The sequence below is a fragment of the Centropristis striata genome, chromosome 21 (genome assembly GCF_030273125.1).
Source record: "Centropristis striata isolate RG_2023a ecotype Rhode Island chromosome 21, C.striata_1.0, whole genome shotgun sequence".
Classification (NCBI taxonomy): Eukaryota; Metazoa; Chordata; class Actinopteri; order Perciformes; family Serranidae; genus Centropristis; species Centropristis striata.
The window spans coordinates 34,092,612-34,105,498 of record NC_081537.1 but is presented as its reverse complement, the minus strand read 5'-3'; the positions used below and the strand labels follow the sequence as shown (position 1 = coordinate 34,105,498).

Below are 12,887 nucleotides of genomic sequence, written 5' to 3'. Positions count from 1 at the left end.
TATCAAAATTGTGACATTAATAGTGCTGTTTAACAATAAATTATTTTTCAAATTAGTTTTTAAGTAACAAAATAATGAATTAATAATAAATAAAAACAAATAACCATTTGCCTTTTTCTTGCATCTCCATAACATATATCAAAATTGTGAATTTAATTTGTTCAGGAAACATGGTCAGAACAAGTTAAATGTAATACAGGACAAACTATTAACGGATTAGAATGGTTAAATGGGTTTAAACTTAGTTAAGGTGAAGCATAAAGCTGAATATGGAAGATTATAGAAGATTTAAAGTGTTTGTTACACAGGTGTCACCATAGGTTCCTATGGGTTAAGTTGTCGTAGCTTCAATTCATCTTTAATTACTTTAATTAAAGTAAAGCCCAACAATTTATTCAACACACCAGACATCTGCTGTAAAACTTCACAGTGAGACAGAACAGAAACTCTGTTGGAGCAGCAGACAAAAATTTTATTACCAAAAAACAGCATTTTTTAAAACACACATACACACACACACCTGAACACTGAACATCTGCTGGTGCACAGACTGAACACTGTCCTCCTGCCTGTAGGAGGCGCTGCAGAATAAACCTCTGTACATTTATTTCACTCCATAAAACCAAGAAGTTATTTCATCAATTCACATTTAGTTTTTAAAATAAAGTCAGAATGAGTGAATGAGCGCGTGTGTAGCTGCTGATTGGCTCGGTGTGATGGAATGCTGACATCATTGCTTTATACACGATCTGATTGGCTGAAACCATCAACTTAAACAAATAACAGATTTAATGGAAAACCAAAAATATAAATGTGTAATTATAAGAGCAGATGTTGTTGTTTGTTGTTTATCAGAAGGCACTCTGTCACTTCAACTGTCTCACAAACATCACGTTTCACTGCAGAAAATAGAGATTTATATCTATTTACAGCCAGCAGCTGGTTTATAAAGCACACAAACGCTTCAGAGCTTACAAACACACACACACACACACACACACACACACACACACAGAGGCAATGTGTTCACAGTTTCCTCTTCAAAAAAGACAAACAGCGCCTCCTGTCTGTCACCTGAGGTCCAACAGGATGACCTTTGACTCCCTCACCACCACGTGTTTACACACCTGGACGGGAGAGAGACGCACACACACACAGAGAGAGAGACGGGTTAGCTTAGCTTAGCATCAAGACTGGAGGCAGAAGGGAACTGTTAGCCTTGCTAAGCACAGAGACCAAAAGCGGGGAAATTCCTAGCCTAGCTTAGCACAAAGACTGGAGGCAGGGGGAAACTGCTAGCCTAGCTAAGCACAGAGACCAAAAGCGGGGAAATTCCTAGCCTAGCTTAGCACAAAGACTGGAAGCAGGGGGAAACTGCTAGCCTAGCTAACCACAAAGACTGGAGGCAGAAGGAAACTGTTAGCCTAGCTTAGCACAAAGACTGGAGGCAGGGGGAAACTGTTAGCCTAGCTAACCACAAAGACTGGAGGCAGAAGGAAACTGTTAGCCTAGCTTAGCACAAAGACTGGAGGCAGGGGGAAACTGTTAGCCTAGCTTAGCACAAAGACTGGAGGCAGGGGGAAACTGCTAGCCTAGCTTAGCACAAAGACTGGAAGCAGGGGGAAACTGCTAGCCTAGCTTAGCACAAAGACTGGAAGCAGGGGGAAACTGCTAGCCTAGCTAAGCATAGAGACCAAAAGCGGGGAAATTCCTAGCCTAGCTTAGCACAAAGACTGGAAGCAGGGGGAAACTGCTAGCCTAGCTAACCACAAAGACTGGAGGCAGAATGAAACTGTTAGCCTAGCTTAGCACAAAGACTGGAAGCAGGGGGAAATTGCTAGCCTAGCTAACCACAAAGACTGGAAGCAGGGGGAAACTGTTAGCCTAGCTTAGCACAAAGACTGGAAGCAGAGGGAAACTGCTAGACTAGCTTAGCACAAAGACTGGAAGCAGGGGGAAACTGCTAGCATAGAGGAAGTGTCTCACAGCGAAGAGTGGCGGCTCCTTGCAGTGAGGATGGAAACCTTTCAGTCTGCAGCCAGAAACCTCCGTCATCCCGGGACTGCTCAACCTGAACACACCGGTGCTGAAAGAGGAGGGGGCGGGGTTAGGCACAGGTACCGGTCAGTGTGTGTGTGTGTGTGTGTGTGTGTGTGTGTGTGTGTGTTGGACCTACTCGTTGTGTTTGGGAGCGCAGACGATGGCGATAGCTTCCGGCAGCATCAGCTGATAGGAACAGTGAGTGTGGAGGTCGACACTGGAGAGGAACGCCGTCTGAGTTGGATGAGTCTGAACACAGAGGTCAAAGGTCAGGGGTCATTCAATAGCACAGTAAACAGTACTGCTAAACAGCTGAGGCACATAGTTCTGAAACAGTAGTTTCTGTGCAGAGTGAGACCTCTCTGTGTTCATATCTCCATCCCTCTCTGCCTCTCCTCTCATCTGTTGCTCCACCACAGACACTGTTGCCATGGTGATACTTGATTATGCAAATGAAGGCGAAGAAAAAGTACAACGGAGGTCATTTTACTGTGTGTGTTTGTGTGTGTTTATATCACGCTGCAGGGACACAAATCTGAGCGCCCACTGTCCACACGCTGTGGGGACATGCAGCTGTCTCTGTCTCTGTATAGGACGCTGTGAGGACACAGTTTACTGACACTGTGAGGACGCCATACTTGACCGCCCACTCACACTGTGGGGGCCTTTTGAATATTTACCCTGTTTTGATTTATATCACACTGTGGGGAACTCAATTTGTGCGTGTCTGATTTATATTATTGTGTGGGGACCTTACAAGTGACTGTTTATATTTATCATTTATATTCGTTATATAACTGATTTATATTACTTAATATTACCTCAAAGACCACTTCATATGATTTCACAGGTGTGGAGCTGAAACAAATCATTTAACACAAAATGTGTTTGGTGTCTATTTAGCATATTTATGTGTAATTATCACATGTTTAACATGTAAATAGCACGGGCTGTTTTGTTGTAATTAGCATGTATTTAGTATGTATTTTTGGCATGCATTTGATGTGTATACATGGTTATGGTTATACATTTGGCTTATAATTAGCATGTACCTCAGTTGTATGTTTAGCATGCATTTATCATGTTTTTAGATTGTACCATAAGCTTGTATTTAGCACATGTTTTGTGTGTATGTTTAGCATGTATTATAATATTTTAAGCATGTAATAAGCATGTTTATGAGTTGTATCTTTAGCATATATTTAGCCTGTTTTAATCTTTATTTAGCATGCATCTTTAGCAGGTATAGAGTGTATTTAGCATATATTTAGCATATTTTAGCATGAATTTAGCATCTATTTAGTGGGAATTTTCTCAGCATGTATTTAGCATGTATGTTAAGCATGTATTTAGCTTGTATTTGTGTGTATAGTGTGAATTTAGCATGAACTTAGCGTCTATTTTTCTGTGTATTGATTTATTGTGTATTTAGCATGTATTAGCATGTATGTTAAGCATGTATTTAGCTTGTATTTGTGTGTATAGTGTGAATTTAGCATGAACTTAGCGTCTATTTTTCTGTGTATTGATTTCTTGTGTATTTAGCATGTATTAGCATGTATGTTAAGCATGTATTTAGCTTGTATTTGTGTGTATAGTGTGAATTTAGCATGAACTTAGCGTCTATTTTTCTGTGTATTGATTTATTGTGTATTTAGCATGTATTAGCATGTATCTTAAGCATGTATTTAGCTTGTATTTGTGTGTATAGTGTGAATTTAGCATGAACTTAGCATCTATTTTTCTGTGTATTGATTTATTGTGTATTTAGCATGTATTAGCATGTATCTTAAGCATGTATTTAGCTTGTATTTCGACTGTGTAGTGTATCTTTCACATGTATTTTGCTATTTGTGTTAAATGCTAGCTGGCGTGTGCTTGGGGTGATGTTTGGCGTGCAGCCGTACATGAATCCAGCCGAGTGTCAGCAGGTTCTGCTGGTCCTGGAAGCTGAACAGTTCCTCCACGTTCTCCATGTCGCAGAAATCCGGACCGGCCGACTGTTTGGGGATGACCACGTGAGTCAGCATGAACTCGTTGTGTGTCTGAAGGTGAGAGAGACAGCGTGGGTTGATAGCGAGCAGCTCACGTGATGTGTGACATCATTGTTGTAAACAGGAAGTTGCCTCACCAGCCGTCCACAGAGGACGCCGCAGGTCTCGATGCCTCTAGCGGTGTTGGAGTCAGCGAGCAGGAGGAAGCGGTAGGTCAGATCTCTGGGAATCACCACCCGCCGCAAACCCTCCACCCTCTGAGCTGCACACACACACACACACACACACACACACACACACACACAGAGGGACATAATGATGTTGGTGCAGTTTATGGTCATCAGGTGTGTGTGTGTGTGTGTGTGTGTGTGTGTGTGTGTGTGTACTCACTGTGTACTCCAGCCAGGGTGGCGGCTGGTTGGCTGACGGGAGCTGGTGGTCGGTTCCTGTTAGGATCCGCCTCCTGGGAGCGTACACTGTCTCTGATTGGCTGCTGAGACAAACAGGAGCCGTCTGTCACCTCAGGCACTTTGGTCTGCATCTGAGAGAGAAACACAAGTACTGCAGTCAAAGTAGTACAAGCAGTTATAGTACCAGTAGTAGTACCAGTAAAAGTACCAGTAGTAGTACCACCTGTAGTACCAGTAACAGAACCAGTAATACCCCATTTGGACCAAAGCAGTTCTGGCCGAGAGTCGGTTCCTTTGGCAGTCAAAAAGCAAAGAACTGGTTTGAGATTGGGCACCGGCTCCGAACCGGTTCTGGAACTGGCTTGGTGTAACAGTGTGTTCAGACCTGACGCGTAGCAAATTTTCGCGTCGCGTCACTCGCGCGATCAACTCGCGCAATCAATATAGAGTAAATAAACGCGAAACAAACAGATAAATATGCCAGCCGGCGAAGGCTGCTAATGCTAATGCTAACTTTGTAGAGAAGTAGCTACAACAGATAGCTGAAATCACATTGTCACAACTTACCAGGCAGACCGGTGACCTCATCACCCTCCTCCAGGCAAGATCTTTATGGTTCCGGTTGCGGTAGGAGGGTGATGATGTGTCAAAAAGCTCGGGAAGCCCACAGACCGCAACAATAAGTTTCTCCTCCATTTTTCCGGAATAGGCGGGTTCCCGGGATGCATGACGTCACTGTCGTCCAGAATCTCAACGCTGATAGGCTGTCCCGACACAGCGTCACGCGAATATTTCGCCAAAGTTGAATTTATTGAACTCACGCGAATTCGCGTTGTTTCATTCGCGCCGCAGCATTCGCGTCGCGCGAAACCCGCGATTCGCGCCGCCGGCAAAAATTTGCGTCTATTCGCGTGTTTGCATTGACTTTGTATGTAGTCTTGTCGCGCAAAATATTCGCTACGCGTCCGGTCTGAACGCACCGTAAAAGGGGTGTAACAGAACCAGTTGTAGTAGTTACCTTTAGCTCCGCCTCCTCTCCTCTCCTATTGGCCAGGTCCTGGCGCCTCAGCTGGTCCTCGAAGTAGCGAAACTGTTCGGATTCGATCTGCATGCGGCGCAGGGCGGCCACGCGCTGGCGCTCCTCCTCCAGCAGGAGGCACCTCCTCCGCTCCTCCTCCAGCAGCAGGCACCTCCTCCGCTCCTCGCCCAGCAGGGAGAGCTGCTGCAGCTGCTGGCCACAGCGGTCCACCTCCACTGCTGCCGCCGCGCTCTGGGGACACACAGTCACATGACCAGGGGTCCCAGCAACGCAGCAAAACAAACTGCAGCTTCATTTAAAAAGGCCGGTTAGAATTGACAGCAACTTTCACTTCAGGCTAAAGCCGCTCCGCTAACATGGTGCACCAGCACGGAGTATATCAGCTAAACCCGTATTATTAGAGTGTGGAACAGCTGGACAGTCACTAAGATGTCACAAAAAGAGGTGGAACATAGTGCTCAAACCCTCAAACTCTAAATTAAGATGGAGATTAAAAACAAGAGAATGATGGAAGTATACATTTTACCAAGGTTATAATAGTTTTGGATTTTTCATCAGTTTTAGTTTTAATTTCATTGTGAATTTTTGTTTTCAAATTCAGTTAGTTTTAGTTAGTTTTTAGAGTGAGTTTTCTAGTTTTAGTTTAGTTTTTATTTTTTGAAAATGCTTAGTTTTAGTTTAGTTTTTATTAGTTTTAGTGTTAGTTTTATTTTTTTTGTAATGGGCTATGTGTTGGTGCCAGATTCAAATAGATCATAATAAATTTTGCCTTTATTTCCTTTGGTTTATCATCTCAGCCCCAATAAGGTTATTAACTGTTTTGTATTTTGGTTCTAGTGTAAACATCCCAGTCTCAGTAAACATATTCACCATGTGTTGCATGTTCAAATAGAAACACTGAATTATGAATGAAAAAAGTTGACAAAAACGAAAACTAAGGACATTTTCACTATAATTTTAGTGAGTTTTAGTTAGTTTCGTAACCACACAATACAGTTTCAGTTATTGTTTTTTTAAAAAACTCTAGTTTTTATTTTTATTTCAGTTAACGAAAATGTTTTTTTCAATTTTAGTTTTCATTATTTTGTTAGTTTTCGTTAACTATAATAACCTTGCATTTTTTTCCACAACAGAAAAGGATTACCAAAAAACTTTTGCACACTTTTCTTAAATTATACATGTTGAGCTATCAATTAAAATGCTTCACTCCAGAAACAGACTGACTGAACTAGGTGTGTAATTCATGAGGAGAAACGTCTAAACCATTGACTGGATACATAAAAACATTTTAAAGTCTAAACTTTCTGCACGGACATTACAAGAGTGACGTGCAAAAAGAAGCGTAATGGATTCTGGGATATTATTTCCACTAGCTGGGAATTATTTGGCACACAGCTCAAGTTACCATGGTTACTGAGCAGGGGGGTCACATAAGCCACATTAATGAAACCCACCTCTCACTTAAAGCAGCGAGATTTATCCTAATAAGCCAGAACCCCCCAGGTCTGAGCAGGTGAACACGCTGCGAGCTGATTGGCCGACACTTACCTGTGCTCTGAGGTACTCGCTGTGTTCCCTGCTGTATTTCTCCTGGAGACGCTTCTTCAGCTCGTCTTTACGTGGAAACGCCACTTCCTGAAGTTTCTTTTACGGCAGAGATAAAAAAAAATTAGTACTGCAACTAACGCTCTTAGTGTTAACTTCACCAGTACAAGTACTACAGTAGTAGTAGTACAAGTACTGCAACTAACGCTCTTAGTGTTAACTTCACCAGTACAAGTACTACAGTAGTAGTAGTACAAGTACTGCACTGCAGGTACAGAGAAAATGCTTTTTAAGGACCAAAAATGTGTTTCTAAATCAAAAGTTCAAATCAATCAAATGTACAATTTTTGTTTACCAATCCAAATATTTTGTTTACAAATTCAAAATAAAAAAGTTTTTTTGACAAATCTGAAAGTTTTGTTTACAGTTTTAAAGGTTGTTTATGAAGCCAAAGTTTTGGAATTAAAAAATTTTGTTTAGAAATATAAAAGTTTTGTTTACAAGTCCAAAAGTTTTTAATATTATTATTATTAATAATAATAATAATAATAATGTAATAAAAAGCCTGTTACCTTCATGATGAGCTGCTTCTCCGGGACGCTGCACTGCTGATAATCTCTGTGAGTGGGAAGTTTCTCTACAAACAGACTGAAAACATTTCCTCCTGTAAATAAACAACAACAACAAAAAGAAGAAGAAGAAGAAGAAATGGCGTGCTGGAGTCTCACGTGATGAACTTGGTGTAGAGGACGTAGGCGTTCTCCAGACTGCCCTCCTCCAGGTAAACCGCCGCCATGCGCTCCATCTCCACGCCGGAGCGGAAGTAGCGTCTGGGAGCGACGTCCTCGTTGATCTCCACGCTGCAGCCCATCTTCATCAGCGCACGCACGCGCTCCGCCGCCGTCAGAGACACGTCGGTGTAGTCGGGCTCAGCCGCCAGCTTCTTCTGCACACACACACACACACACACACACACACACACACACAGAGTCCATCAGAGTCAGGCTTCATAATTAATAAATACATAAAAAATTATTAAAAACAAAAAGCGAGTATAAAATATACAATAAAGTAAAAAATAAATAAATAAAATGAATAAAATAATAAATGTATAAAGTGAGACATACAATAAAATAATAATGAATGAAAAGAATTAAAAACAAAAAGCGAGTATAAAATATAAAGTAAAAAAATAAAATAAAATAATAAATATATAAAGTGAGACATACAATAAAATAATAATGAATGAAAAGAATTAAAAACAAAAAGCGAGTATAAAATATAAAATAAAGTAAAAAAAAATAATAAAATAATAAATACATAAAGTGAGACATACAATAAAATAATAATGAATGAAAAGAATTAAAAACAAAAAGCGAGTATAAAATATAAAATAAAGTAAAAAAAATTAATAAAATAATAAATATATAAAGTGAGACATACAATAAAATAATAATGAATGAAAAGAATCAAAAACAAAAAGCGAGTACAAAATATAAAATAAAGTAAAAAAATTTTTTATAAAATAATAAATATTTAAAGTGAGACATACAATAAAATAATAATGAATGAAAAGAATTAAAAACAAAAAGCGAGTATAAAATATAAAATAAAGTAAAAAAAATTAATAAAATAATAAATATATAAAGTGAGACATACAATAAAATAATAATGAATGAAAAGAATTAAAAACAAAAAGCGAGTATAAAATATAAAATAAAGTAAAAAAAATTAATAAAATAATAAATATATAAAGTGAGACATACAATAAAATAATAATGAATGAAAAATAAAAAATGCATTAAAATTATTTAATGAGTTAAAAATAAAAAAAGTGACTTTTGCAATAAAATGAAAATATAGAAATATGCAATACAAATAATAAAAAAATAAAAATAAATAAATACAATAAAAATAAAAATAAAAAGTGAGTATTGCAATGTAATAATAGAAGTACAATGGAATAAAAATAAAATTAAAATAAAACTGTAAAGGTCAAAGAATTCAAATAACATAGAAACTCTGACATTTAAATCAAAAATTAAGTTATAACTGCAACAGTCAAGGTATATAAATAGAATAGAGATTCCGCCAATACATTTTTTTTTTTAAAGTCTGCACATCAAATGTGTTTGTAGAAAGCAAAGCTGTAGAGTGTAGTAGAGGAATGTGCAGCAGAGCAGGCGGCGCCCCCTGCAGGCTGAGAACTAAACTACACAGTGTGAAGGTGAAGAACAACAGATGATTTAAAGGGACATTTCACTTTTTATTTTATTTAATTTGGTCCTCAGCATGAAAGATATGAAACGTCTGACAGCTGAACTCAGACAGGAAGCTGAGATTTACTCCTCCGCCTTAATGCTGCGTTTGTTGACAGCTGATTAACATAAACGAGGATAAACGGCTCTCTGTTCCCTGAACGCAGCATTCAGGACACGACGCAGGAAGAAAACACAGTCTGACCAGTAAACGCCTCATTTTAAATCTGAACTTTTCTATTAATCTTAAACAACAAATCAACCTCTTAGTCTGCATGAACTTTTAATCTGAAGGTCCCACATCTTCCTGTTTATCTGCAACACACACACACACACACACACACACACACACAGAACATTTACCAGTGTGTTTAAGCTGAAGCCCTGCTCCATGGTGTGTGTGTGTGTGTGTCACGACCGGCTCGTCCATCTGCCACCTCCCATGATGCTTCACTGCAAGGGACACAAACAAACAAACAAATGTTCCTTTAAGGTCCTGTTGCCTGCAGCTAGCACGTCGGCTAACGCTAACGGCTGTCCTCCACCCTGGTTACCGCGGTAACTGGTAACCAACCACTCAGTGAGTCATCCGGTGGAGAAGAAGAAGAAGACGACCTCCCACTCCACACGCCGCTCCAACCATCCAAACCATCAGAACCATCAGAGCGAGGGCTCTGATTCGCCAGCAGCACCCGGCGTGGAGGAGGTTGCCACGGCAACGGCTGCATCCAGATTGGAGAGAGACTTAAAACAACAAAACGACCCTGAAGAGTCACATTACAAGACTGGGACTCATAACACAGGATCCTAGAGCCCTTTTTATGTTTTTTTATTATTATTTCTTGTTTTTGTTATGTTATGTTAATTATCATTTATTTATTTATTACTATTGTTCCCTTTTCAAACAGTTTTGTTTATTAATATTTACACGGATCAGCTGTTTAGTTTCCACGTTTCAGTTCCTGTTTCTCAGTAAAAGCCTCTCTGAGCATGAAGACCTTTATATATATATATATATATATATATATATATATATATATATATATATATATATATATATATATATATATAGGTCTATATAGTGACAGGTGTTATAAGCCGTTATAAGCATTCAGTGAAAAAGAATTGTCATGAGATTCATTTATAAAAAATAAGAAATGAATCTCCAATGGATTATAAAACAATTGTTGATATTAATAAAATAAAATAAGAATTATAGAAAAACAGCAATAGTAAAATTAAGCATCTAATTATGAATGAATAAAAATGGGGTTAAAAGTAAATAGTATTCATACAAAAGATGCAATTTACAGTAAAATAATAATATATATTTTTCAAATGAACTAAAATTAATAATGAAAATAATAACACAACAGTAAAGAATCCTGTCCATCAGCTGAACTATCAAAATAAAATCCAAAAATGAATTTAAAAAAGAGGAAGAAACAGAAAATATGTCTGTACATGAGGAAACAGAGAAATAGTGTTATAAATATTAAATTAAATTTCTTTTCACAAGATTAATAAGTAAAAAATAAATAAATAATTAAATAATTATTCATATTAAAAAATACATATAATATAATAATACAGACAAAAGCCAAATAAAAACCCAACATGTGGCAGCCAGTGTTGATATGATATTAAATCTAAATGAGGATTTTCATTTTTCATTTTCAAAATAAAGTTCCTCCGATGTGACCTGAGATCAGATATTTATATATTTATATATATATATATATATTATATATTTATATTTATTTATATTTTACAGCAGAGTGAGCTCTCTGTCTGATATTTGTTTACATATTTTTGACGTTTCTAACATGTAATATTATTTGTTTTATTGAAGATGTTTCTCTTTAATGAGCGCTGCAGCCTGCAGGTGAGATCAGCTGATGTCATGTGACCTGTCAGGTAACTCAGGTGTGTTCCCAGCTGTCACTCAAACATCCTGCTCATCCACATTCACTCTGCGACCTTTGACCTCCTTCACTGCTCACTGACTGAACAGGAAACTCTGCATTCAACGCGCGCAGTAAAACACGTGATTATTGCATCATCCACTCGTCTGTTTCTATATTAGTCTGTTAATAATGATGCTACAATGGGATTTTAAAGGGTAAATTCATATGCATAATAAACTGATCATGTAATTATAAATTATTTTAATTGTTTTCTTGCTTAAGATTTTACAGGAAAGTTATATGGTAATAAAGCGACACATTTAATGTGTTACTTAATTATTTGTGTATTTCTACTGATGCTTTAGGAAATATTATTTAAAATCATTCCATAAACGAAAGATAAAACTGAAACATTTCACGCACTTCTTAAATAAACACAACATAAATAAACATCAAAGTCTATTTTTAACATAAGGATCTTTAATGTGCACATCCTTTCAAAATAAAATCAGTTTAAGGCGTTTTAATGTGGAATTATCTGAAAACAGGAAATCTTTTAATTTGACGTGATTTCTACCACACATTGATACTGACTGACACCTGGCAGAGACCTGTCAGTCATGTGAAGCCCCGCCCCCATCCCTCCCTGGACCAATCGCTGACCACAGTGTATTAGGGTCGTCTAAAGTATCGATACTCAAAAAAGTATCGATACTAAAACGTTGCATCCGGATACGATACTCATTTTCAAAAGTATGGATACCCCCTCTGGCACAGTATACAACCTCTAAATATTGTTCTAATTGTTGTTTATTGTATTTATTTATTTTGTGCACTACCTCAGACCTGAAGCTTGTTATCATAGTTGCAGTTTCTTTTTGCTCAACTGTTTTTATTATAAATATTTAACCTGTGGTTCTGTTCATTTATGCATGTTGCATTTTTCTTGTTAACAAAAATATTTCTGTTAAATTTTGGGGTCTTTGTTTTTATCCTGGTGGTATCGAAAATGGTATCGAGTATCGAATATTTTCCTGAATATTGGTATCAAGTTGAACATTTTAGCATGGTGACGACCCTGAGACTAAATGTGAGCTGCATGGTAACTATAATAATAGCCATACCATAATAACCATAATAACTAGTTCTGGTGGTTGAGATATATCTACAGGTTAGCCCTCTTATTGCTGCCAACCATTTCTGACATCAAATTCTTCAGATTCTGCAAACTGTCTTTTTAATTTACAATTTCCTTACAATTTTTAAAATTCTTCAAATTGGTCAATTACAGTCTGTTGAGATATGTTGCAGTATAGTTTCTCCAAAAATAGCGAGAAATAAACATGTAATGTCTAAAAATGACCCAATAACATAAAGTCGATTTTTGTTAAAAAATGGTCAAATTTTAAAATGCCTAAAAATGCTTCAAATTCTTCAAATACTTCTATGTAGTCTCTAGAGTTAAATATTGGAGTCTCCATACTGAATTCATGTTCATGTTTGAAAGCTAGAACCCAATATGGCGACGATGAAATGTAAACAAACGTTAGACATGTTTGTGACCTCATAGACTGTAAATAAATAGTGGACGAGGTCACTGTGACATCACCCATTGGACTGGCCCTTTGAAGCATCAAGCTCCACATAACGGCCGCTGCCATCTTTGATTTTTGAAACCGGAAGAGATCATATTT

General features: G+C 37.7%; 1 protein-coding gene across 1 annotated transcript in view; it reads right to left on the bottom strand.

Moving 5' to 3' along the window:
• Nucleotides 1-460: 460 nt before the first annotated feature.
• Nucleotides 461-12,887, bottom strand: part of stambpl1 (STAM binding protein-like 1) — a 13,656-nt gene continuing 1,229 nt past the window's right edge. Inside the window, exons 2-11 of the mRNA XM_059324005.1 lie at nucleotides 7,757-7,974; nucleotides 7,601-7,676; nucleotides 7,032-7,127; nucleotides 5,463-5,714; nucleotides 4,425-4,575; nucleotides 4,172-4,296; nucleotides 3,948-4,085; nucleotides 2,177-2,289; nucleotides 1,987-2,086; nucleotides 461-1,127 (exon numbers count right to left, since the gene is read on the bottom strand). Of these exons, the coding sequence (XP_059179988.1) occupies nucleotides 1,071-1,127; nucleotides 1,987-2,086; nucleotides 2,177-2,289; nucleotides 3,948-4,085; nucleotides 4,172-4,296; nucleotides 4,425-4,575; nucleotides 5,463-5,714; nucleotides 7,032-7,127; nucleotides 7,601-7,676; nucleotides 7,757-7,974 (1,326 nt within the window). The 3' untranslated portion in view covers nucleotides 461-1,070. The remainder of the gene's footprint in view (nucleotides 1,128-1,986; nucleotides 2,087-2,176; nucleotides 2,290-3,947; nucleotides 4,086-4,171; nucleotides 4,297-4,424; nucleotides 4,576-5,462; nucleotides 5,715-7,031; nucleotides 7,128-7,600; nucleotides 7,677-7,756; nucleotides 7,975-12,887) is intronic.